This window comes from Parus major, chromosome 2, assembly GCF_001522545.3.
Source record: "Parus major isolate Abel chromosome 2, Parus_major1.1, whole genome shotgun sequence".
In the NCBI taxonomy this organism is placed as follows: Eukaryota; Metazoa; Chordata; class Aves; order Passeriformes; family Paridae; genus Parus; species Parus major.
Window position 1 is genome coordinate 60572127 of NC_031769.1, and position 24037 is coordinate 60596163.

Genomic DNA, 24037 nt, shown 5'->3' on the forward strand with positions numbered 1-24037 from the left:
GTGTTTTATCCAAGGAAATCTGTTTCACATACTGAAGACAAGAAACAGATGTCCTGCAGTACCACATTAGGGAGGGGAAAAATCAGGTAAAACAACAGGAATGGGATTAGTCTGACTAAACACAGGTGTCTCTGCTGTAGGCATCTTGAGCTGAAGAAATCAACATCAGTGAAGGCTGTGGTGAGACTCTTTTTGTCCTCACTAGATGAGTACAGTCAAATTCAGCCTAAATGTCCATTGAGCATCATGGCAGCCAAGAGTGCTGGGTCAGAATACAGAGAACAAGGGAAGTCTGGTTTCATGGAGGAGGTTTCATTCCAGCCAGAGACCAGAACTGTGACAATGCCCACTGCAACAGACACAGAGCAGCTGGAACTTCTCAGCACTCTCACTCAACTAGGCATCAGTTAAAAGTAAAACTTATATTTGAAATACATTTAAACCAAAAAAGTGCCCAAGTGTGCCAAGATCTACTTGAAGGTAGCATTTAACAAGCATCTTACTAACAAATTAATACAAGTAAACTTAATTCACTGTGAATATTTATATATTTAATAATAATACACTCAATATTTAGCTATCATATGAAAAAGTTAAGGTTTCAATGGGATTATGTTTGAGAGGGTTGTTACTAACTCAGCAAAACAGGGAGTCTTGGAATACAGACTTGTTATCAGCCAACTGTCTGCTTGGATAGATCCTGCAGACATCAAATCAAACTCTAAGAAGGCCATTCTGAGTAGGGCACAGATAAACCTAAATAAACCAACACAACAATCTTCTGGTGAATTTGGGCCAAGTCCCTGTTGCAGATCAAACCCACAACACTCAGGGCTACCTCTGCATTTTCCAGGTCCCACAAAGGCACAGCTGAACAGCACCAAGGCTGAAAGAAGAATTTTTGCTCTAGACCCAGACCTGGCACTTCCACCCATCCAGCTGTTGTACCAAGCCACCACCACAGCTGCTGAAGAACCAGGACCATGGTGATTGGCACTCTGGCCACTTACAGCAGCGTTCCAGCCACTTCTGCAAGCATACACGGCTTGAAGGAGGCTCAAGAAATGTGTGATCTCTGACGCTATGGGTTACCTAAAGAAACGCTAAATACCAAAACATTTTTAATCCATGCGAGGTTAAAATCTAGGCTTGTCCAAAAGTTTCCTTGTGCAAGGTCAGCTCCTTTCTCAATTACTGAGCTCAGACACTGCCTGACAGAGCCCAGAAGTGCAGCTCCCTTGGGACAGACAGGGACCTGAGATAATGTTGATGAGATGAGTAGGACTGATTAGGATTACTGTGTCATGAATTTGTCCCTCGTTACCTACCAGAAGAACTAGTGGACAAACATGACGGCAAACCACCATCACTTTCCACCTCAAGGGCACTGGAAGCAAAGGCCAAAATCATTCTCATTTGTATGAAAGCAAGCATGCCTTCAGATGCAGAAAGTCTCAGTGAAGAGATTTTCATTAAACATTTTTGTCCAGATAGAAGCACTGATTTTTTTAAAACATCTGCAAGGCATCATGACCCAGTGAAGAGATGAAAGACAGTCTCTTGCTGCCAAATCAAACAGAAAAGGGAATCTATGTGGATGCAGTGATACTCTAGCTGCTCTTCTCACCCCAGGAATGCTCCAGCTGGGAATGAATAGATTGCAATGTTAAAAACCAAGGTGATCACATCTGTTTTATTTCTGCACATATCCACCACTAGAGGCCCTTGTATATCTCCTCCTCTGGAGAAGGCTGCCCTCAGTTAAACCCCTGTGGCTGAGCACAACAAAAAATTATATACTTTTAAATCAAACTCTCTGCTTGAGGAGTTCCAGCCCAAATGACTGATAAGAGATGATGGCTGAAACTTTAAGCCTGTGATTTTTCCTGCCTTAGCATCCAACACTCAGCCTGGGGGCTTTAGGTTTGATACATAAACTTCAGCAATCTCACTTAGGTTTCTTGTCCAACTTATATCTTCTGGCATCCTGTCAAGAAAAAGCCAGGCCAATTTTTTTTTTTTTTTTAATCCATCTATTTAATTCAAGAAATATCAGAGGATTATAGTTTACCTGTGTGCTTACACGTGTTTATCCAAACTCCAAAAGACACACACAGTTTTCTGCCTGTCATGCAAGTAAAGCAAAGCACTTTCTCAGATGTTTTTCATTAATTTTACAAAGCATTTTGAGGTCCCAATTTTGGTCCTCTGATGCAGCTGGCTGTGAAGTTGATCTGAATGTTTGCCATGTACATGGTTCCTAGAATGAGGAAAGGCTGTGACTGGGGCTTTGTGTATAATATAATAATTCTCTTCTTCCTCTGCCTCAAATGTTACTTCACTGGAGTCAGCTTCTGCTTTGGTTCATTGAAGCCAGCTGGTCATTTCTGCATCCTCAGATATATCAGGGGAAAGAGAGGACAGAGGGCAAGAACTTGAGTGTGACCTCTGCTAGATTCTGCTCCCCTCTCCTTTTTCTAGCAAAAGGTAAAAAGTAACATGGAACAGCTCTGGAAATGTAAGGCACCTGGATCCTTTGCAAGGAAGATATTGCAAACATTACGATTTTACATCACCAACATATGAGTCTTATGAACTATCATCTAATAAGTTTGGGATATATATTGCTGCTCTTGCTACGCCCTGAGCCAAATTACTCATGGCTTTGTTATACCATGACTTTGGGATAGTCATCTTGATTTGGGACTTAAAATTATAGAAATTTCACCATGCGGTCCAGGAAAACCAGAGTGTTATTTCAAGAATAACACTCCTAGTTACAAATTGGGTCTGGTTTCTAGTCTGGACATGCACCATGTGTGTTGGATAATGCTCCATGAGAGCCTTTTCCACTCATAGCTTGCCATTATTAAACCTGTTGGGTACTTAATGACCAGAGTTTGGTATTTGTGGGCTAAATTCCTCCAGATGGTCTCCATGGGACAAGACAAAATGCAAAATCCTTCCTGAGTAGTGACTTGGTTGTCAAGTGTGACCAATGACACCTCTACTGCTGCAGAGTACACATCTATCCTGTAGCACCCAAAGTTCTACCCTGGTCCAGAATTAAAGCCCAGATGTGGCATGGCCAGATGTTTCACCAAGCTGGCCTCCTGTTGGGAGCAGCAAAGGAGGGAAGCAGTGGCCATAGGGAACTGGCTGTGCCCAGCAGCAACTCTGCTGCCCCCAGCCTCCTCAGCCACAAGCCCAAAAGCTTACATCTCTCCTGCTTCTTACTGGGGACAAACTGGGGCAAAACAGGGGCTCATCAAACCCAAATGGACCTTATTAGTTACACAGTGCCACTGTACTTGCTTAGGAAGGGAAAATTTGGCCTGTGGGCATGTGGCAGGTGTGGAAGTGGCATGTGTCTCACCTTGTGAAAGTCACTGCTCTGCTTTTTGTGTGCCTTTCACCACCTTAGTCTCATCTGCACTCCTCCAGGAGTTTTTTGACTTTATCTGTCCAATTTTGTACTTCCCCAGTGATCAAAAAGTATAGGAAACCTATCATGGCAAAGGTAGATTCACCTTCAGAGTGGGGAAGTACTTCACCACCATCCCCTCATGACGCTGCCTGACCCACCAGCAGCCCCAGTTCACCTCTCACATCTCCACCTGAATGCACTGTCAGCTCCTCTGGGGTCACACACACATCACCTTCCTGTGTCCAAACAAACCTCCTGACTCCAATGAAGGAGACTGTCATCTCTAATTCCCTTGTAGCAGTCTTTAAAACATTACAGATGGATAAGCAGACACCATGTTTTTTAAGGCCATTAGACATTTGTTCCCTTTTTAACAAGAGATCATTAACCTTGTTTTAAAAATACACAGGTTGGAGAGCAGTAGTTTGAGTGTTATATTCCTGTTTGGCTACATGCACTGCCCTTGGTGCCAGCAGTTTGCATCTTATCAAGGATTTAAGCTCTTCTGGGATGAGGGCAAGGTTTTTTTTCTGATGGCTGAAAGCAGGGGTCACTCCAAGTAATTACTACGGCTGCCCCCAAAGACACCAGCAGCCGCAGTGATTTATCACTGTTGGCACCACGACGCCCTGAGATGCCAGGGAACAAAAAGGACTGAAGGAATAGTAATGAGACACCTGCAGTATTTCTAGGCATCCTGCCTTTAGCAGCTGAAGACTTCTTAGTGGGGCTCCCTGCAAAGCTTCAGGCTGGGAGGAAGGCACAGCAAAAGGGGATATAAGGAAAAGTCATTGTGTAATGTGCTGTTCCCATCACAGATCCTGCAAGATGCTGTTTGGAGGCAGAGGGAAGAAGCCTGCTAGGTGATAACAGGATGCCAAGGTGGTTCTTGTCAAGGGTATTTAGAAACACAGGAGAAAGGTTTGAGCACCCATATCATATTATAACAGGTTGAAGAGGCCACAGCAGGAGCACACACAAAGAAGCTCCAGGAAGCTTTCTAAAAATTTCCAAGGTAAAAATATTATCATCATGTTTTTATTTTGAAGAAGTAAAAGGACTCACAAGTTTTATAGTGAAATCTTGGCCTAATCAGAATTTGTTGAAGCTTCTTTAATTTCTGTAGAAAATGCACAGATTTTCACCTGTAACCTCAAGAAAGCCCAGTTAGAAGATTAATTGCAACCCTATTAATTTTATCAAATGGGAGGGTCAAGATTTATGCGGTCCAAATAAACCATTTAAACAATCCATTAATGCCCTATTGTCTGCTTTTCTAGGTCTGCCTTACACTTTTCCACGGGAAAAAATATTCTGGGTCGTGGTCCATCGTTATTAGAGGAGTCTGAAGCATTTGAAAGTACAAAAATAAATAAAAATAAATAATTTCCCCCCTTTTTTATTGTGATCACTCCAGATTCATCAGCAGAGTTTATCTCAGGGGTTCCTTGCCCTCTCAGGGACATCACCTGAGATGGGCACAGCCAAGCAAAGCCAGCCTGCTCCAACGTGGAGTCACAGTGCTAGGGAGGAAAAAACACAGCTTTAATCGTGTCTCAAATCTGGGAAAAAAACCTTTTTCCCTTATTCAACAACAAACATGTTTCATGACTAAAAACCCATCAAAACCTGTCTTGGCGTGCCAGAGTTTCCCACGGTTGTTTTGTAGGAGACACAGAACCCAGACACCACCAGGTGGTTCAGAATTGTTTCCCTGCCCTTTGTCTTTGCCAGTTCAGTGACTCCGCTCGCATCACGGCACTAGAACCGAGCATTTTTTTACATTTTTAGGTACCCACGAAGGTCACTAGATGGCAGCAAGAAACTGCACTTGGCAACCCGATGGGCATCTGCCCACCTGAGTGCCCCCAGCTTCTCCTCGCCTGCAGGCAGGGGCAGCCTCTGGGGATTCACTTTGCCTGGGAGTATTTATTATTATGTCACTTTTACCCGGGACACCAGTGCCTCGGGATACAGCTTGCTGCCCATCGCAGTCCAGCAGCTTTATAAACCCAATAGCATCCTTAAAACACAATAAGATCACATAGCTAGAGCCCAAAACCTCACAAGTTTCACAGTGCAGGTGAGTGTTACCTTTCCAAGAAGCTGGAGGGTTGTTCCCATTTCCAAATTCTCTTTATGCCCTTTTTATCACGCCTGCATCATATCACTTCTTGCTTTCCCAACAGTGATTGTTATACATCCAGGTGGCAGAGAGGGATCTGCTGGAAAAGCCCTCGGCCAGCTGCATCTCCAGTCCATCTCAAAGCAGGACCTCCAGCAGGAAATGCCTCCCCAAGAGCATCTTTCCTCCACTGGCCCCTGGTTTCTTTAGTAGATGATTTCTTAAGCTGTACTTACAACAGCAGGGGTCATATGCACTTGGTGTCAGCAGAGTGCTGTGCTTTCTGAAAACCTTCCTCAGTTACCAGCTACCTGACCTTGGCCTTCCATACCCACCCACTATCTCTGTCTCTATCCCTCTGATGGAGCTGTTTCCTCCCAATGATAATTTGGAGCTGATTTTTAGTGTGTTCCAACACACACACTCACTTCTCCTTCAGCTCTAAGGTCTCTGTTTATACTTTCACCAACCTCTCTTTGGCTTTTCTTCCTATTAGAGCCAACTTTTTATATAACTATACTGATCAGCGTGACAGAATTGTCTCTGGCTGCCCCAGCTCATCCTTCTGTCCTGACATACCTACAGAGATGCCCTCCTCACCTACCTGATGGGGTGGAAGGCCAGAGAAGAGAAAATAACTGGAATAACCCCATTGGATTTGCTTCATTCTCTCTCCAATAGTCACTTAGAGGCCATGGACAATTTTGGTCACTCACCTGACCATGCATTGTGCATTTCCCCACACCATATCCCATGACAACTCCTCTCTGGGGGCAGAAGGACCACTCATATCCTGCCTTTGTCAACACATTGGTGCCCTCTGTCCAGGGGTAGAAAGAGCAACACAGAATAAAGATCTTTAAAATTAATGACAACAGGCTCAAATTCTTCTGTGGAAGAAGAATTTGTGCAAGGAGGCTGCTCACAGCTTTGCTTTCTCCAGCTTTATTTCCCACACAGAGGCACCCAGCTGTGCAGCTTCTCAAACTGTGCACTCCTCATAAGCCTCTGAAAGCAATGACAACCAGTGGCCACCTTGAGAGATTATTTTAAGGGCCTTCCAGTGCTGCTCAAGGGAAGCAGAGGAGTTTGTGCTGGGGTACATCATCTGTCATGCTCCATTTTTAAGCTCATTCTTTAAGCAAAGACAACAGGATGGGATTGGGGTGACTCCTTTGTCTACAGCAGCACAGTGCTTATATTCATGCCACACAATATAAAATACATATCCCCAATATCTACTTCTGCAAGCTGCATGACTCTTCCTGGGGGGGGCCAAACCTGCCAGCAGCAGCCTTGAACCCCTCCTGAATCAGCCACAGAAGGTAAAGAGAAAGACACAAATTCCTCAATCTGGTATCCATAATAGCCACCTTTCAACCCCTTGCTGGCAGAAGGGGAGACCATGGGCACCTCTTACCAGAGGAAGGATGAGATCTGACAGACAGCCAAAGCTCCAGTTACAATTCCCCTTTGACATCAGGTGCATTTAGCATCATGTGCTCATAAGTCCCCCTTTCTGTTCTCTCCTCTCCCCAACACCCAACCCCTGACACTTATACCAGAGCAGCCCACAACTCAAGGAACCCCATATCTCATCTCTCCTCTGCAGCCTGCTCTGCTACAGGTGCCTGGTGCAGGAGCCAGGACCTGCCCTAGCAACCTTCTGCAGCCAGGACACACCTGGGCAGGGCTGGGGTGTGAGTTGGGAGGTGCAGCATCCCCCAGCTATAGTCCCATGGCAGGGGGTGAGTGTGTGAGAGCTGTCACATGCAGCTGACAGCAACCTGACAAGTCAGCACTCAGACCTCTTTGTACCTTAAAGCTGCACAAACTTGGCCAGATAAACTGACTTCCTCCTGCGTTCTTTGCTAACACTGCCCAGGTTCCTTCCTTCATTGCACTGGGTTTCTAACGACCTGGGTGAAGGCACAGCAAAGTGAAAATAGAGAGTTCTTTTGTACAGACTCTGCTTGTTTCTCTTGCCCTGTTAAGGCTGCTTTCCTCCTCTCTGCTAAAGCTGCTCCTTCAAAACACTCTCTGACCTTTGATGTCTCTCTCAGACCCAGTTAGTCTGCTGCTGTACCCCTCACTCTGGCGGTGATTCTGTTCAAAGAGCCCCATTTCACTCAGAGGATGCAATTTCACCCTCTCTTTTTTTTCCAGCATTTAATCCAACCTGCTGCAGCACTACCCCACTGATATTTGCTAGCAGCAGCCAACCTTCAGCCTCACAAGCTTTCTATCCAACCCAACAGCAGTCCCAGGGAAACCTCCCAGGCAGCAGAAGGTAATTCTTGGCATTTCCAGACCCTTCAGTGCCCATGCCAAGAAGAAAATAAAGACTTTAGCAGGAAAAGTATAACTGTTTTCTGGTGCCCACTCAGAGATAAAAGTTATTAGTTTCTGAAAGGCAAAGTATTGGCTGTCACCATCAGCTATATTTCCCACCTGCTGGGAAGGTCACTCCCTGGCCCTTGCCTCAGTGGCTGCTTTTGCAGCTCCAGAGCACTCATGCAGCTTTGGCTCTAAAATGGTACTCAACTGAAACCTGTAGATTAATCCTCTGATTTGTCCTGTGGGGAGGGAAGCTGCCTGGCAGAGGGGCAAGAACATCAGTGATTTCCCTTAACCCTACCCCCTGACTTGGCTCACACCTGCAGAAAGGGGAAGAGCAGCAAAGAAAAGTCCCTAGAAAGCCCTTCAGTACACAGAAGAAAGCCAGGTTGTTTCCAGACTTGTAAAGGCTCTGTTCCCGCAAGTAATAGTGCAATTTTCCATACAGAGAAGTGTCTGAAGCATTTCAGAGACATCCTTTAACTTCTATGAAAAGCTATTCTGTTTTGCTGCCACAGAGCCTCACACATCACAGTTGAAGTGCACAGCAATCCATGGTAAAACCCTTATCCCAGTTAATGGGAAGTTGCATCACCCCAGCAACACAAGCCATGTTTGGATGTGTCAGATGTTATGGCATTTGGAGAACATAACCTACTTTCTCTGGCTGAATTTTCCCTTATTTCCAGAGACTCAACCACTGCAGCACAGCCAGACAGGGGAGCAGAGCTTGCATTCAGCTGTGATGCAAATCCGTATTTCACCTTCCCACTACAGCAAAGGGGAAATTGCTGTGTGTGGATCCATGGAGGGCCAGACCTCACCAATTTACTCCATTTCTATTCCCAGCCTTGCTAGAGGTCAGAGAGAAGAGATGGACACCATCCAGCATCTTGCATGGCCCCATCCCTTCCTGCCCCTCTCTTCCCAGATTTGGGGAGTTGGCTCAATCAGAAGCCATGAGATGCCCCATTATCCAGCCAGCAGACCCACACACAGGCATGATTCAATTTCCTCTGCAACCTCTCCAAGACCCTTGTTGTCACTGTTGAGAGCCCCCAGACTCGGCCCAGCTGTGGCAGAGCGCCTGACCATGGGTGGATCCGCACCTCTGAGAAAAAGGGTATCCTACTTGCTGGAGCAGGAATGTGGCTCTGCCCAATTTCTCAGTTTCATCCATCCTTGAGGCCACACAAGGAAAAGCTCTGGGGGAAGTGGGGGAGGAGAACAGGGAGGGACAAGGACATAAACACAACCTCCCATTATTGCTCAAGGATGTTCAAAGTCAGGTTCCTACAAGAGTTATGCAGCAGAGCCCCATCTGCAGGGTCAAGTGAAGGAAGATGTGCCCACCTGAAATCCCAATATAGGCTTGAAAAATTCCCCTGAAGATGCTGGAGAAGAAGATTAGGCACTGGTGTTTAAGATGTCAGCTCAGGGCTCTGTCCCACCCCAGTGCTGGATCCACCAGGCAAAAGGCAGGACCTCATATGACATCTCATGCCAGCAGGGCAGGAGGGTCCCCACACACCCTCCTCCCTCTCTGGGTAGCTGTACCTCTCTTGTGCCCTGTGGAGCCAACACCAACAACAGCTCAGCAACACACACAGGTCTCCATGGAGTAGTTCATGCTGTGGTGTCCATCCATGTGCCGGTCCCTGAGCTACCACTTCGAAAAACGCAACTTCCAACCCACCTCCAACATCCAGAATCATTTCTGATTCCTCCAGGAATGTAAAGTCTGATAGTGTGCCCACATCAACTATTTCCCAGCAGAGACTGGACAACATTAAAGGAAAAACAGCTAAATCACTTCATGAGATCAGCTGGCAAGGATCCCACATTGTTTTTTCGCCTTTGAGTCAGACAATTATTGTAACCTGCTTTTTGTTTCCTGGCCCCTGTTTTGCCTGTTCACCCATGTGATCCTTCACTTACAAGTTGTTTCCACACCATGACACAGGCAGGAGATTCAGAGCAAGGAGCACAGCCAGGAACTGATGCCTCTCCACAGCTTTTCTGGCAGCTCCGTTGCTTCCCGGGAACAGAGGTGACGCAGCACAACCTGCACTAACATTCCAATGGTGGTTGTGATGGACAAGGAAAACTTTAAAAGTGCAAGACAAATCTCTCTGACACTCATCACTGTTTCCCTCTTGCTCTCCTTCTGCTTCCCCACACTCACTTTTTCCTCTGCACAAAGTCACTGGTGAGCAGCTGCTGCTCCTGTGCTGCTGCGGCTCTTCTCTCACACAACACCTGCCCTGTGCTCCTCAGGGATGCAAAGAGAGTCATGAGCTGTGTTTTACCCCAGGGAATTTGACTCTCAATATTACCAGCTTAGCACAGAGATGCACCAAATGGAGCCCATGGATTTACTGTGGGTACCAGAACAGTAAGTGTCAGAAGCCTACATCCAAGGCAATATTTGGTTTTTCTTTTTCCTCTCTCTTTCCCACCTTGGACTTGCACATCTTTCCCCCACTGCTTTCCCAAAGATGTAAGTGAAACACAAATGATACGGCATGAAACAATCCAAATGGTTTCTAGTTAAACCCTATTTAAAAATAAATGGCATCTTTGCTTTTAGTACATTAGCATCCATTTTTTAAAACAAATCTTGGGGAGGAGGCTATTATACTTTGTTTGACACAGTCCACAGAGTATAAAGCAGTCTCTTCTTCCTCTGTCCTGCCAAGCCACGGGAATGCTGCAGCCCAGCAGCAATCCCAGCAGGCCCACATCAGTGCCAGCTTTACAGGAAGCTTTGGATGTGCAAAATCCCGTAACAAGAGGCAGAGGGCACATCTTCAGCCAAAAATCACTGTCATTTCAAAGAATGAGCCAGGGCTAGGGGGGACAAGAATGATGGTGACACATGATTTGCAAAGAGCAAAATAACTTCATCTTCCCCCAGAAAATGCCTCCATCCTCCCCCAGCAAAGCAATGTCCTGCATAGCTTGAGTGCCCTATCACCCCTGTACTTCTCCAGGCCTCAGACTGCCAGGTATTTTAGTCTCATGTGCACTGGAGCATAATCACATTTGGGAAGAAACTGGCCACTTCAGGTGTCCCAAGATCACTGTGTGCATATAAATATATAGTTAGATAATGGCAATTATATAAAATTACACAATAGTATAATGATAACATATGAGTAATGGGGCTTATAATAACACCTCCACTCCAGGAGGTCATGAGCAATCCTGGTTGTCACTGGTGCTCATCCTTCCAGTGTGATCTCAGCTTAATGACAGCTGCAGACATGGACTGACACCAAACCCTGGATCTGAGAGGGACTCACCTTCCCAGAGGAGTGGAAGCAGGATTACTGAGTACTTTGCTGCTCCCATATAGATCAGCCTGGGGAAAATAGGCAAACTGCAGACATACCAGGGTGTGTGTGGTGGGGGCACACACTTCCCTCTAGGTCACCATCACAGCCTGTGCCAGAGAAGCCCTTGTAGATACTTAGAGCTGTAACACCCCCAATCCCAGCCTGCACAGGCTCCAGGGTCTGCTGGAGTCACTCAGGAGTGATGGAGTTTACTGCTCACTTAGAAAAGCCACCAGCCTAGTTAAAGTCAAATCTCCCCTTGATTTTAACTAGAAGGCTGTGTCTCACCATGCCTCAGTAACACCCAAAATACATGGATGCAGGATCAGGAGACACAAGGTGGTTAAGAAAGGAAGGGGGCACCACCCAGCATTCCCTTGGGTGATGTCAGCAACAGATGAGGCTGCTGGAGGGAGGCAGACATGCAATCCCAACAGTCTCCGTGCCCACTGCCATTCAGGGCTCCTCTCCCGCAGAGCTGTCATCCCACAAAAGTTTATACACAGGCACAAACTTGGCACAGACCATACTGGCAGCAATGGGACACACATGCGCATGTAACACTAAGCACGACCACAAACCCAGGCCTGGCACCATCAAAACCCAAACCACAGCTGGGAAGAGCGACCAAAATCCTTAGAGGGATTATGAAGCTTACCAGAAGCTTAGAATTAGGGGCTTGCTTTTAATTAACAAAAAAGTACATGCTTGATTTTTGCTGAGTTACCCCCCATTGTTTACATACATGCTATTTTCTTTGAATTCTTTTTATTGATCCCATATGCCTCAACTCTGGCAGCTGAACCAAGTCATCTTATAAAAATTAACAAAAATAATGTAGTCTTACACATTACTCCCATGATTTGTTCTCCTACACAGACATTTTCCTCTCCCTACTTTGAAAGGGTTTTTATCTCTCTGCAGTCAGGTTTGTTTTTTCCCTGCAATATTAATTTCCAGAGGGATTTGGAGGGGCTCAGAGGAAGGGTCTTGCCACACCAGGAGCTGCCAGGAAGCAAATGTGAGCAAGAGCCCTGAAAGGCAGGAAAGACACTGGGGCAGCACAGTCATGTTTCCCCCAGGGCCCCCAGACCTGCCTCCTCTTCCAGGCTCTTGTGAAGCATCTTTCATATGCCCTGTTCAGCTCCCAGGATGGGATTTGGGACATGGGACAAAAAGCTTCTACAACCATGTCCATTCCTCTTGTGTTTCCTCTATAAGTGGGTCTCACCTTAAGCACACAGATAGCTTTACTGGCTCATCTAAGATGGGATTAGGGCATTGCTGAAGGAAGTTGACTCTTACGTGGAGAAGAGAGGTGAAAGGACCAAATTCATGACAAAACTCTCCCTTCATCTCACCATGGTAGGACCCTGTCCAAGCTCCCTACAAGTGATGAACAGGTCCAAGCCAAGCTCTGTGCAGCAGCACAGCCCTGTGAAGGAGACACATTTACCACCTCTCACAGCCCTCAGGCAGAGAGATCCTCTGGAGTGGCTGTACTGAGTGCCAATTCAAATAATCACATAACAGCACAAACAGCTGCACCACTTGTCTGGAGGGAACAGGCAGAAAGAAAACCCACAACATCACAGTCTGTATGAGGGATGGGACATTATGGGAAATCTCTCATCTTCATAAATAGAATTAGTAAGTGGGTCATATTTACCTGCTGAACTTTAACCAGGACACCTTTGACTAACTAGTGAAGTGTCTTTTCCTCCAAAATCTACCTGAAATACAGACTGAAGCCTTTGATTAAACACATATATCACTGTCGTTCCTTCCAGCCGTTCCCAATCGGAACAACATATCACCATACCAAATGTTATACATTTGGTGGAAGAAAGTTTTCTCAAAGCCACCCCAAGCCTCCACTCTGTCTACCAGAGTTCTCCTGTGGCAAGAGCCCTAGATCACATATCGGGCTGATGTGAAGACAACATAGCTCAGAGGTGGTAGAAATTAGTGTAAAATCCAGCCAATCCACCACTACCACAAGCATTCTTCTGGTTTTTGAGCCACCACAGATATATCAGGCCCTGCTGCACTTCCTCACCCAGCCAAGAGAGACTCAGGTCTGGCTACAGCCTAGAACATCCCTGTTACCACTTTGAAACCATTGCCCCTGGGGAGCCACAAACTGCTCTCTACTGAACCTTGTGATGACACAGGCTGGAGGCCCCAGGGCGTGTCACATTTTAGTTGTTCATAGTCATAGCCTGAGCGAAGCTAGAAGTTTCCTTTCCACTCTGATAATGTTTTTAAAATGACACTACCTCATTTGGTGCCACTGGCACTGCAACACTGCTCACATCAGCCAACTTTGGTAGCAGACATGCCTCAAGGCTTCTCCAGTGGAAAGATCATCAGGAACACTGTCCCTTCCAGGCAACAGCTAAGCGGGTAAAGCATAGGTCAGCAAAACCGAACACAGCGTAGCAGAAAACAGATTAATTCCTCTCGCCTGGCAGTGCTGAGGGCAGAACAACAGAGCTTAGTCAAGCTTCAGTATCCCAGGGAATTAGATATCAATCCCTTGATCTTTCCCATTGCATATCTCACTATCTGCTCTGACTGAGAATCCCAGGGAGACCAGGAGGAAAAACCTCCAAATGGGAGCAGGTATAGTTCAAAAAAAGACTCAAAGCTTTCTCAAGAGGCATTCAGCTGAGCAAGGCTCAAGGTCCTGAACTAGCTCCTCTAGTATCCAGAGTGCTGCTTCTGGACACTTTCATAGGGCACTCCCTAGAGTCCTCTTCCTAGGGCCTGACCACATACCCCCATCCCACAAAAGGTTTAGGGTTGTAAGGGTCCTTAAAATCATCTAGTTCCAACCCCTTGCCACAGGCAGGGACAATTTCCAGTAAACCAGGTTGCAAGTCTTATCCAGCCCGGTCTCGAACACTTCCAGGGATAGAGCACCCACCACTTTTCAGGGCAACCCAACCAAGCAACAGAATGTTCAGACACACTCACATGGGCCAATCCAACTGCTCCAAGAGCAGCTTCCCCACTAGCTGCGGTGCCCAGGATGAGCAGGAACTGCTGGAAGCAGGAGTCTCCTTCCTCTCACAACTGGGAACTACACACTACCACAGGCACCTGTACCAACCTGGGCTACAAATTTTTTAGCCAAGACCCAGGAAAACACAATTACCTACTAATTGGCCAGTCCTCCAGGTTTCAGGTTTCTCAAAGTCTGACCTCTTGACACTGGCACAGATCTCAAGAAGGTGAGATTGTGAAATTTCCAACTCTCCTTGATAATGGATTATGCTAAGGGTCAGCACCAAGAAGGATTTTTCTGCTACATTACTGTACTCAGGAAAAAGACATGGGGTGCTCTTGCTCAGAGGCTTCGCTCTTCTGCAGACACTTTTTATAACCCCATTTTGACAAATCAGAGATCCTGCAATTTTCCCTTTTTGGATAAAACACGAGCACGTCTTCAGGCAGGTGTGGACACAAGACTTGCTCATAAGCTCTGACATGGTTATTCCAGCATCCCTGCTGAATTTTAAAGTGCACCTATTGCTAGGTGCACTGCTTGCTAGCACAGCTGGAGCTCAGACTGGACAAAGGAATGACAAGAAAGGATTAAGTCTGCTTGGTTTTTTTTTTATATATTGAGTATCACAGTACAGATTTGGAGCCTTGAGTTTGCCCACTGGACACCTCTGAGACACAGCATGGCAGTGGCTACAAACATGGCTCACTAGAGAGGTGTTAATGAGGTGTTCTCTGCACTAAGAAGCTCAGCATGAGATGTCCCATTCAAGAAGTAACCCGTGGCACCAAGTGGAAAGCATTTCCTCTGAGAAGTATGATTTTGTGGGTAGCACAGGCCGTTCATTTGGTTTCATTTTTGTTGTGGGTTGATTTCGGGTTTGGATTTTTTTGGTGCTTTTTAATGATGTGATATCCATGGAAAGCTCTGTAGAAAGACAAGCCTTTTTGTTCTAATTTTTCTGGCTTCCAAAAACTAAGAAGTTTTCAGACCAGAGCAGTTGTAGAACTTGAAAGTAGCTGCCAAGCAGGCACCAGGATCAAAGGACATTGGGAAAGCTTCTTGCAAGGGAAATCCTTCTGAGAGGCAGGCCATCGCTGCTTGCAGAGGAGGGAGGATTCCCAGGAGGAGTCACGGGTTTTACAGGGAAATGTGACAGAATGATGATGGGGTGGACAGCACCATCCACAGGATCGGCCTAGAGTAAAAATGGGAGACCAGGAAGGGTGTTTTAAGAGGGTGATGCGGGTTGTGTTTGTCAAACTGTAAGGATGGATCAGACTGTGGGTAGTGTAGGAGTGGGTGTGCACACAGAGAGGTTAAGAAGGTAAATGACATCTTATGTAATCTCAAAAAACATGGAGAGTTTAAAATTGAAGGATTTGGTTACAAATAACTCTGAAATAAAAGGCTTTTGAAGAAAACTAACCTTCATGATAAGTGCAGGAGCTGAGAGGGGAAATTGCACCTTGAAGCTGGGATCAAATCAAATTTGAACCATTGACTTTTTATTTTCGAGAACTGGCCAGCAGATGTTTGGGTTGCTTAGGCTAGTCTGAGTTGGAATTTTAAATATTGGAAATTCAGAAATGTTTATCTTTTTCTTGGAAAATATTTGTTGGTGTTTTCCTTCAAAGTTGCCAGGTGAGGAGCTGGCAGTTCACTTGTCTGCCAGGTGGGAAGCTGGGCAGTTTGCCCACCACTGGCAGCTGGTAGGCTGGCAGGGTACCAGGCACACTGTCTGCCAGCAGCTGGTGTCCATCACAAGTCTGACAGAATGGACACGTTCCCATCAGAAAGCTGGCTCCTCAGGAATCAGCAAGATCCTCTGAAGGAAAAGTGCTGTGCTGGAAACCTTCAGACTGCTGCAAATCGTCACCTTTGTTAAGGTGTGGACTGGTTAAGTTGCTCCTGCTTTGTTGCACAAGACCAGAGCCTTGAACACACACAGACACACACACATAAAAAAAAAAATTTAAAAACATTTTTTTCTGTGTTTAAGTGGAATAATATCAGTGCTGAATTTACTCTAAGCAAACTAGTGGGGAAAAAAAAAAAGTGTACATTCATGACCAAAATTTGAGCTGTAAGTTAAAATTGTGGTATTCCCCTCAACCTTCATCCTGAAAACATATTCTCAGAGGCAAAACTATCAAGACCTTTCAGATAATGTATTGAGGTGAACAGCCCCACAGAAACACGCAGGGTTTTCAAGGATGTGTCAGCCAGTTGGAAAATCCTACCTTCAGATGCTGAGTAATTGTAGCTAAGCTAGAAATGTTTAACAGTAAACATCGCCTTCATGTGTGATGCTCAAAACCACAGCTGTGATTGTCTCTCATAAGCACTGCAGGATGTGGGTGTGTGAGGAAACTAAGGAGCATGGATGTCTGAAACTGCACAACAGGATGTAGCATTCTGCCAGGTCCTTCAGAAACTTGGAGCAGGAGGCCCTGTTCTGCTGCAAGGACAGGCAGGGCTGAGGGAGTAAGTGAAGAGAAAGGGGGCTCTGAGGGAGCAGACTTTGCTCTGTGCAGCCTGACACACATCCTACATCCAATGCCTGGGGTAGCTACCAGCTCCTCCAGGTGCTCCTGGTAGCTCCCAAGCCAGTCTTCACCAGACTTTGCAGGGGAGCAGATCTTTAGTAAACCTTCATCCCACCTACGGAGAGCAAACACCACCACTGTCTGCACGCCACTGCAGCAGCTCCCAGGGCTAATCCAGAGCCTGCCACACACTCTTCAGAAGAATTTCAATGTCAATTATTCTCGAGAAAATAAAGAAAGAGTCAAGACGCTTGATCCCAGCTCTTTTACCTTCTTTTATCCTCAAGATTTCCATTAAGCATATCTGATGAATTCAAATTCTCTCCATAAATTTTCTGTTATATTTTAAAAGGCAGTTGAAGATTACAACAAAATGAGACAATGTCTTTACACTAGTTTTTTAATGTTGCACATACTGCATTTTATAACATCAGAAGAAAAAAAAACCCAAAGTAAACCTTAAAGACAGAAAATAAATATAATTTTTATGAATATATGCAGAGAGAGTGCAAAAAACTGCATCTGTAAAACATTTAAAAGCTGAATCATACCACAAAAAAAAAATTTACAAAAGCACTTATTTCTTTATACATGTCAGCCTTCTTCTTATAAACACAAAAAATATTTTAACAAATCTTACAAAGATCAAACCCTTTTGCCCTTCACCAGAAGAAAAGTGGTGAAGAAAGTGTATTACCTGTAGGAAAAGAAAAAAAAACCCAAAAAAAATAAACAGAATGTAAAATCTGCGAGGGGCAGGACAGGGGTCCGTGGCCTCTGCTGGCTCACACCACGTGCACAAACACGCCCAGTGTCAGGCCTGGACACTTCCATCTACACACATGTAAAACACAGGCTTTTTACAGAAATAAGCAATGCTGAAGCAATTAAAAGAGCTCTCACACGGTGACCCTTGGTGCCTGTGATGCCAGTACCTGTGTATGGAACAGTTCTGCTTCTCTTCATTCCCAAGCCTTGCTCATTAGGGAAAACTGATTGATCAGACCAGCTGAGCTCCAAATAGCTCACGTGAACTGAAGCTTTTGTGAAACTGGACCAGGCCAGCAGCAAAAGACTTGGAAAATGAAACAGATTTGCTCTGTGTTCTGGGGTGTTTAGGAAGTGGGTGGGTAGCTATGGAAAGGGCAAGCTTGAGATAGAGCCCCTGATGAACATCTGGGATATGCTTGAACATGGTGGGATGGCCCAGCGCAACACGTGCCATAGAGCTGGTGGCACTTGAATCCTCACATGGACAAGTCCCTTGTGAGGGACCACATCCACTGCATGGGCCTCAGGAAGCCATGCAGCTCAGGCACCTTCTTGAAATTTAAGCAACTCACTGCATACATGCTGCAGCATCGCACATTCATTCCCACTGGGATCTCCCCGGCACATGGCCACCAGAAGCTGCAGCTTCTGTCTGGACATCCAGAAGGCACAAGCAAATTAACAACATCCTTAATTTTCATCCAAGAAAAGAGAAAGTTTCTTGGGAAGAAGAAAGAAGAATGAGGTCGTTACCTCTAAAGAGCTGGTGGACCAGCTCATGATCGTCAACCACTATCATCTTTTATAGCTCAGATTGTGATGGTCAATAAAATTGGTTGCTAGGAAATTACCTTTCCTAATGACAGAGATTTGCTCGATTCAAACAACTAACTTGAGGGACCATAAAAAAACCTCTGATGTAACTACAAAATAGTAGGAAACATTTACTGCGGACTGCACCAGATCACAGAAATTTACTTTGCCAGGTGCACCATGACCTTTTCTATGGGAAGCAGAAGAGAAAAGCCTTCCAGGATGAATGCAATTTAAATAAATCTATCATATGATAAAGGCAATGATACTTCATCCTTAGTATTTTATAATTATCAATAATAAATTATATTGCATTGCATAAATTATAATAATAAATTATAAAACCATATTGGTTATGAGGTTGCATGTCATGACACAAGACAGACCTTTGGGTTTCCTGTTCAGCAACACCATTCAGTTCTCACTTCACTATTTTACTAACTAAAGGACAAATGAAAACGAGACTGAAGTTCTCCAGAGTCTTAGCAGTAAGTTAACCTTCCAGACAACTGCAGAAGAACCAACTCTTGCTGTTCCAGGAAAGGTAATTTTTCGCATCTTTATTTCTAGCCATGTAAATTACGATTTCATCCTACACACTCATGGGTGAGAGATGTCTGACAACTGTTTTATAACTAGCACACTCTGTTCAACTGCCTCAGCATATTTATAAGATTATCTTCCTGGGTAAGTATACTCTAAAAAGTCTCTAGAGAGTTTGAATGCCTACATTCTGAATCTATACAAGAGAAGCATTTTTTTATTTATATAATGAAAATATGTATACAGGATGTAGATTTTTTTTATTTCCCAGCACACTTCCAAAGAAATCTGCTTAACAATAGAAGCATCTCTTCTGTGAAGCTCAAAAGCTGAAGAGCTCCCTTATCTATGAATTCCAACAAAGCAGCCCTTATTTAGGTCTTACAAGAGAACCTCTTAAGTCTCAATAGTTTTTTCCTAAACAAGCCAGGTCTGGAATTTTCATCTTTGGTCCAGTAACTCAGCATCAAATTTCTTTTTCAAACCTGGGAGAAAATGGCTGCAAGATTTTTATCCTCATACAAAGACATCTACTAGCTTTGTTCTAAGAATCTTTGGCCTATTTGGAAATACAGGATGAAAAATAAGATCATAAAAGGAATTAGTTTGAGAAAGAATGACTGGGAGAAAGAGATTACAGTGCAAAACAGATTTCAAATTTTTAAAGCGACAGTCATTACAGCACAACTGCCCATTGTGGTACCAAAAAATGGAGCAGCCAAAAGTTGGTTTTATTGTCCCATTGTGGAAATGCAGTTGTATCTGTCCGCTTGTAATGATTTCTTCATGCAAATATGGAGGCAATATCCAGTTTCTCCTAGTTCATTCAAGTAAAATTTGTGTACATTTTAAACTTATCTTTGGACTTCATGCTGTGTAACTGGACAGACAACAAGATGCAGCATTTAGCGTCATTAAAGCACTGAGAAACATTCATTATCATTACCCTTCATGCCCTTCTTTGGGGTAAGTAACTCCATACACCAAAAATAAACCATCACTTACCAAAGGGCAACACTGAACACCCACTATAGTTCTGGAATAAATACTGCAGAGATGCACTTATGCTGCAGCATGACAAGTATCTTCTTTTTATTAAGAGATCAATCTGGGAGAAGATATCATCATCCTCATTTTAACACAAGGACATGGAATGCTGAATGGGATCTTCAGCTGTATTTGACACAGACCCAGAGACTGATGGGAAATGACAGGATATGTGGCCACAGAGATTTGTGGCCAGAAGCAGTACAAATGCAGGTTTCTAGCACTGGTCTCTTAATTTTAGGAACTGACCTTTAAAGACCTAGAGCCCAATTTTCATAAGGCCTGAATGCTCCTCATTCAGAGGAGTATTTTTCACTTTCATTCTCCACGAGATATGTCTGTGAATGTTCTCAGTGTAACATTAAAGGTGTAAATCCCACCCCCAAGGTGTCTCTCGGTGGTTAAAGGCCCAAGAACAAACTGGCAATGTGCTCTGTGTGGTACCTGCACTGCCACAGCCCTGTGCTCTCCCCTGTCTGCTGCCCCCATAGCAGCCACCTGATATGGTGAAGAGATGGGAAGAGCAGTGAAGCCTGGTAGTAATATGCACCAGCTACATCACACAGACGGAGCTCAGGAGGGTGGATTTACCTCAATTAAGAAGAGTCAGATGTAGTCAGAATCCTGAGGTTTTTTTTCTGTTCTCCCTAATTATTACTAGTATTATTTGTCATGCTTTCAATAAATCTTTTATAAAGTGACTCTAATGTTTCTTATAAAGTTTAAAAAAAAAAACAAAAAAACCCAAAGAAACACAAAAGCAAAAGCCAACACTGTAAAAAGATTCCTGCTAAAATGTTTCTCTGGAAACTCTGTGAGCACAGCCAGCTAGTGCAAAATAGCTGCCTTCTGGAAAACAAAGCAATGGGGCTTTCCTGCTCCCAGCACTTCAGCGCAGGTATTGCTCGTCTCAGCCGGGCCAGGATCTACTTAATGCACACTAATGCACATTAATGCACATGCTCAAGTATTCCCATGCAATGTAAGCCAGGATATGGACACAGCCTTTTAAAGAAAATCATTGTTGTAAAGCTTTTAATTTTAAGCTCTGAAGATATCTTGAGCTTCTTTCTTGGTCCATTTTTTGCACCTACACAGCCAAAGGAAGTGGTGCCTGTAGCTCATGCTCCCCTTATCCAGTTTTTGTGTGAAGACCTTCAGCAAAAGCCTGGGGTACCAATCCAGGTCTAGATTTCTTACATGCCTGGACTGGCGCTGAGACTGCCAGGCTGTGTTAACTCCTTCATAATTCATTTATACCAGTTTTGGAAAACCCACCAGACATCTAAAGTGGTGCAAGAGAGGTGCCTTTGGCTGCGTTTCTTTAACAGAGGGAAGAATCTGACAGTTTCATTAACACAACGGTATTAATGAAAAAAGGGTCCGACACCTTCATTCCAATAGGCATTTTAGATAAAACAGGCCAACAGAAAGAGGGAGAGGACAAGGAAAGAAACCAGACTAGCAAAGGATGCATCGGTCATGGCTAAGATCACAAAACATGAAAAACCCTCAAATTTTAACATGCAAAGATACTGGTACATTGCAATGCTGGTTATGGTTAAAGAGACTGTACAGCTCCTACATCTTTGTCCTTGAGGCTTTGTTAAAGTAAGACTTGCAACTTCAAGTTCATAAATAAAATGGAAATGACAGTAGTGCCATAAAAACGTAGGTAGAAAAATAGTGCAAAGCCAAGGGCTGGACACTTTAATCTGTCACAAGTACCCCAAAGCACTACCATTAGTGCTCTTCATGAAAACACATACAGAAAACATTCTTTATTTATTATAAATGGCAGTTGCCTGCATTGCACTCTGTATTTAGAATGTACTGTCTACCATTCTGCTTCCCTTCAAAGCTGAGGATGAAGAATAAATATAGCCTTTCACACTGGCGAGCACTGCCTGCCCTCCAGCCACGACTGGTAGCAAAGTCAGACAGTATTTATAAAAGAAATCAATTAAAAAGTAAAACAGACAGTATCTGTTAAGGCCTCTGTCCTTGCTAGTCTGCTCAACATACTACACTTTCTCAAAAGAACACCTGCCACTTTTGTTACAGTAACCAGGAGCTAAGTTAAACAGAAAAAAAAGGTCACATTTACAGCTGCCAAGAAGGCAAAGTTCCTGAGGCTCAGCCAAACACCACACACAGACACCCTCGCAGCACCCTCCGGGTGACCCGCGCCGTGTGCTCTGAGAGGGCTGAGCGCGAGCCCGACACCACGCTCGGGCCCAGCATCTCCTGCAAACCTCGCAGCCCTCATGGAAAGGGGTTTGGAATTACAACCAATTGTATAGTGCAAACTTGTATCTGTTCCCAAAGGTACAGAAAGCACAGACGGGAGTCCAGAACAAAAGCGCCCCGACTGTGAGGAGAATTATCCATTAAGGAAATAAACTCCAGAGAGTAGAGTCTGATCTCAGCTACTCCTGACTGAGCCTGGAGTAATTCCAGCTCTTCAGTGAGCTTTCAGTGAACTCATACAGGTGTAACTGATACCAGGGTATGACTTGGTTTGGTGGTGAGGCACCAAATTAAAATGAAGCACTTATTAAATGATAGCTTTCTAGATTCTGAGTTACTAAAAAATACCAAAAACAGAGTTTGTTAACCTTGAGCAGGACGAAAGAAATACCCACCAATGGAGGGAGCTCACATTTACAGAGCATTTCTCAAGCATTCACTCCAGCATGTCCATAACGTTCTGAAGGAAGGCTTGGCTCAGCCTGGTTTCAATAACTTTTTAACAGTGCTGCCACCCCATGTAAACTGTTGAAAAAAAGATGCTGACTGCCCATATGTACTTGGTACATCTGTGCCCGTGCCATGCTCTGTACACACACAGCCAGGATCCCAACGCTGGACACAAAATGGGAACTGTATCACAGTCTTTCTTAAAACATTACCTTCACTGTGAGTTTGCTGCACCCATGGTACTGACAAAAGGCATGCCCAGTGCTAGGGAAATATGCATATTCCTAATATTTCTTGGTAGATACGTCATGTTTGATGTGGAAAAAAAAAGCAGCTTTCTCGTGGTAGTCTGGTCTCTCAGAATAAAGCCGTATCTTAGAAACAGTTTTGTTGTTTTTTTACTTCTGTAGCTGAGATCAACGGTAAAAATCAAATGGATTTCAATGCTGAAAGAAAAGCTATGGCAGCCAATTGACAGGGAACTACCAAACATATTTTTCTTAATGGTTTGTTACATTTAACTGGACACAAGCTAGCAGACAGAAGGACCTAATCAGGCTTTTCCCTCTCCCTCTTTTACAAAAGACCCAAAATTTTCTGAGAAATCTGAGTGTCACCAAGAACCAACAGCAAGCACAACAGTAATAGTAATGACTAGATCTGCAAAGACAGAGTAATGCAGCAGGATCGAGTCATCGAGTGCAGCCAATGGAAAATGGGAATGCTCTATTGGTCTTGAACGGTGGATCATATCAGTGGTATGAAGTACTGAATGGTGTCCTGTTTCCCTCTTCAGGAAGCAAAAACCTACACTATACGTACTGCACAATAATCTAGACTTTTCCCCCACTAGGATTTGTTACTGATAGAGTAGCCTGTAAAGAATAGGCACTTATCCCAAGAACTGGCAAAAAAAAGGGAGCGTTATTTGGTAGGAATGGCACCCAAACACAACCATTGTGCTTTCTCACATGTATATGTTGTACAGATGGAGACTCAAAAAGACACAAAGTTTTAGGTTGTCGGCAGGCTGTGTTTTTTCTTTTTGCTCCGGCAAGATTTGCAAATGCAACAGATGATGCATGGAGATGCCACAAGCAGCAATGGCGAGGTCACCAATGCTATGATACCTAGTCCAACGAGGATCCCCACAACCTGAAAGACAGGGTGGTGAAAAGTACATATTTAGATAGCATGGAAAATAAAATATGCATGTGCATAAACATAACATGGGTCACAAAAAAAAAAAAAAAAAAAAAAAAAAAAAAAAAAAAAAAAAAAAAAAAAAAGAAAAAGAAAAAAAAAGAAAAAAAAGGAAGAAAGAAAGAAAATATGAAAATAATCATCTTGGTTCTCCTCTGAAGGGTAAAATCTCTT

At 44.3% G+C, this 24037-nt stretch overlaps 1 protein-coding gene across 1 annotated transcript in view; it reads right to left on the reverse strand.

Annotated features, from left to right (window-relative positions):
- Positions 1-17041: 17041 nt before the first annotated feature.
- Positions 17042-24037, reverse strand: part of RNF144B (ring finger protein 144B) — a 36162-nt gene continuing 29166 nt past the window's right edge. The window contains exon 8 of the mRNA XM_015619720.2: positions 17042-23815. Within this exon, the coding sequence (XP_015475206.1) occupies positions 23675-23815 (141 nt within the window). The 3' untranslated portion in view covers positions 17042-23674. The remainder of the gene's footprint in view (positions 23816-24037) is intronic.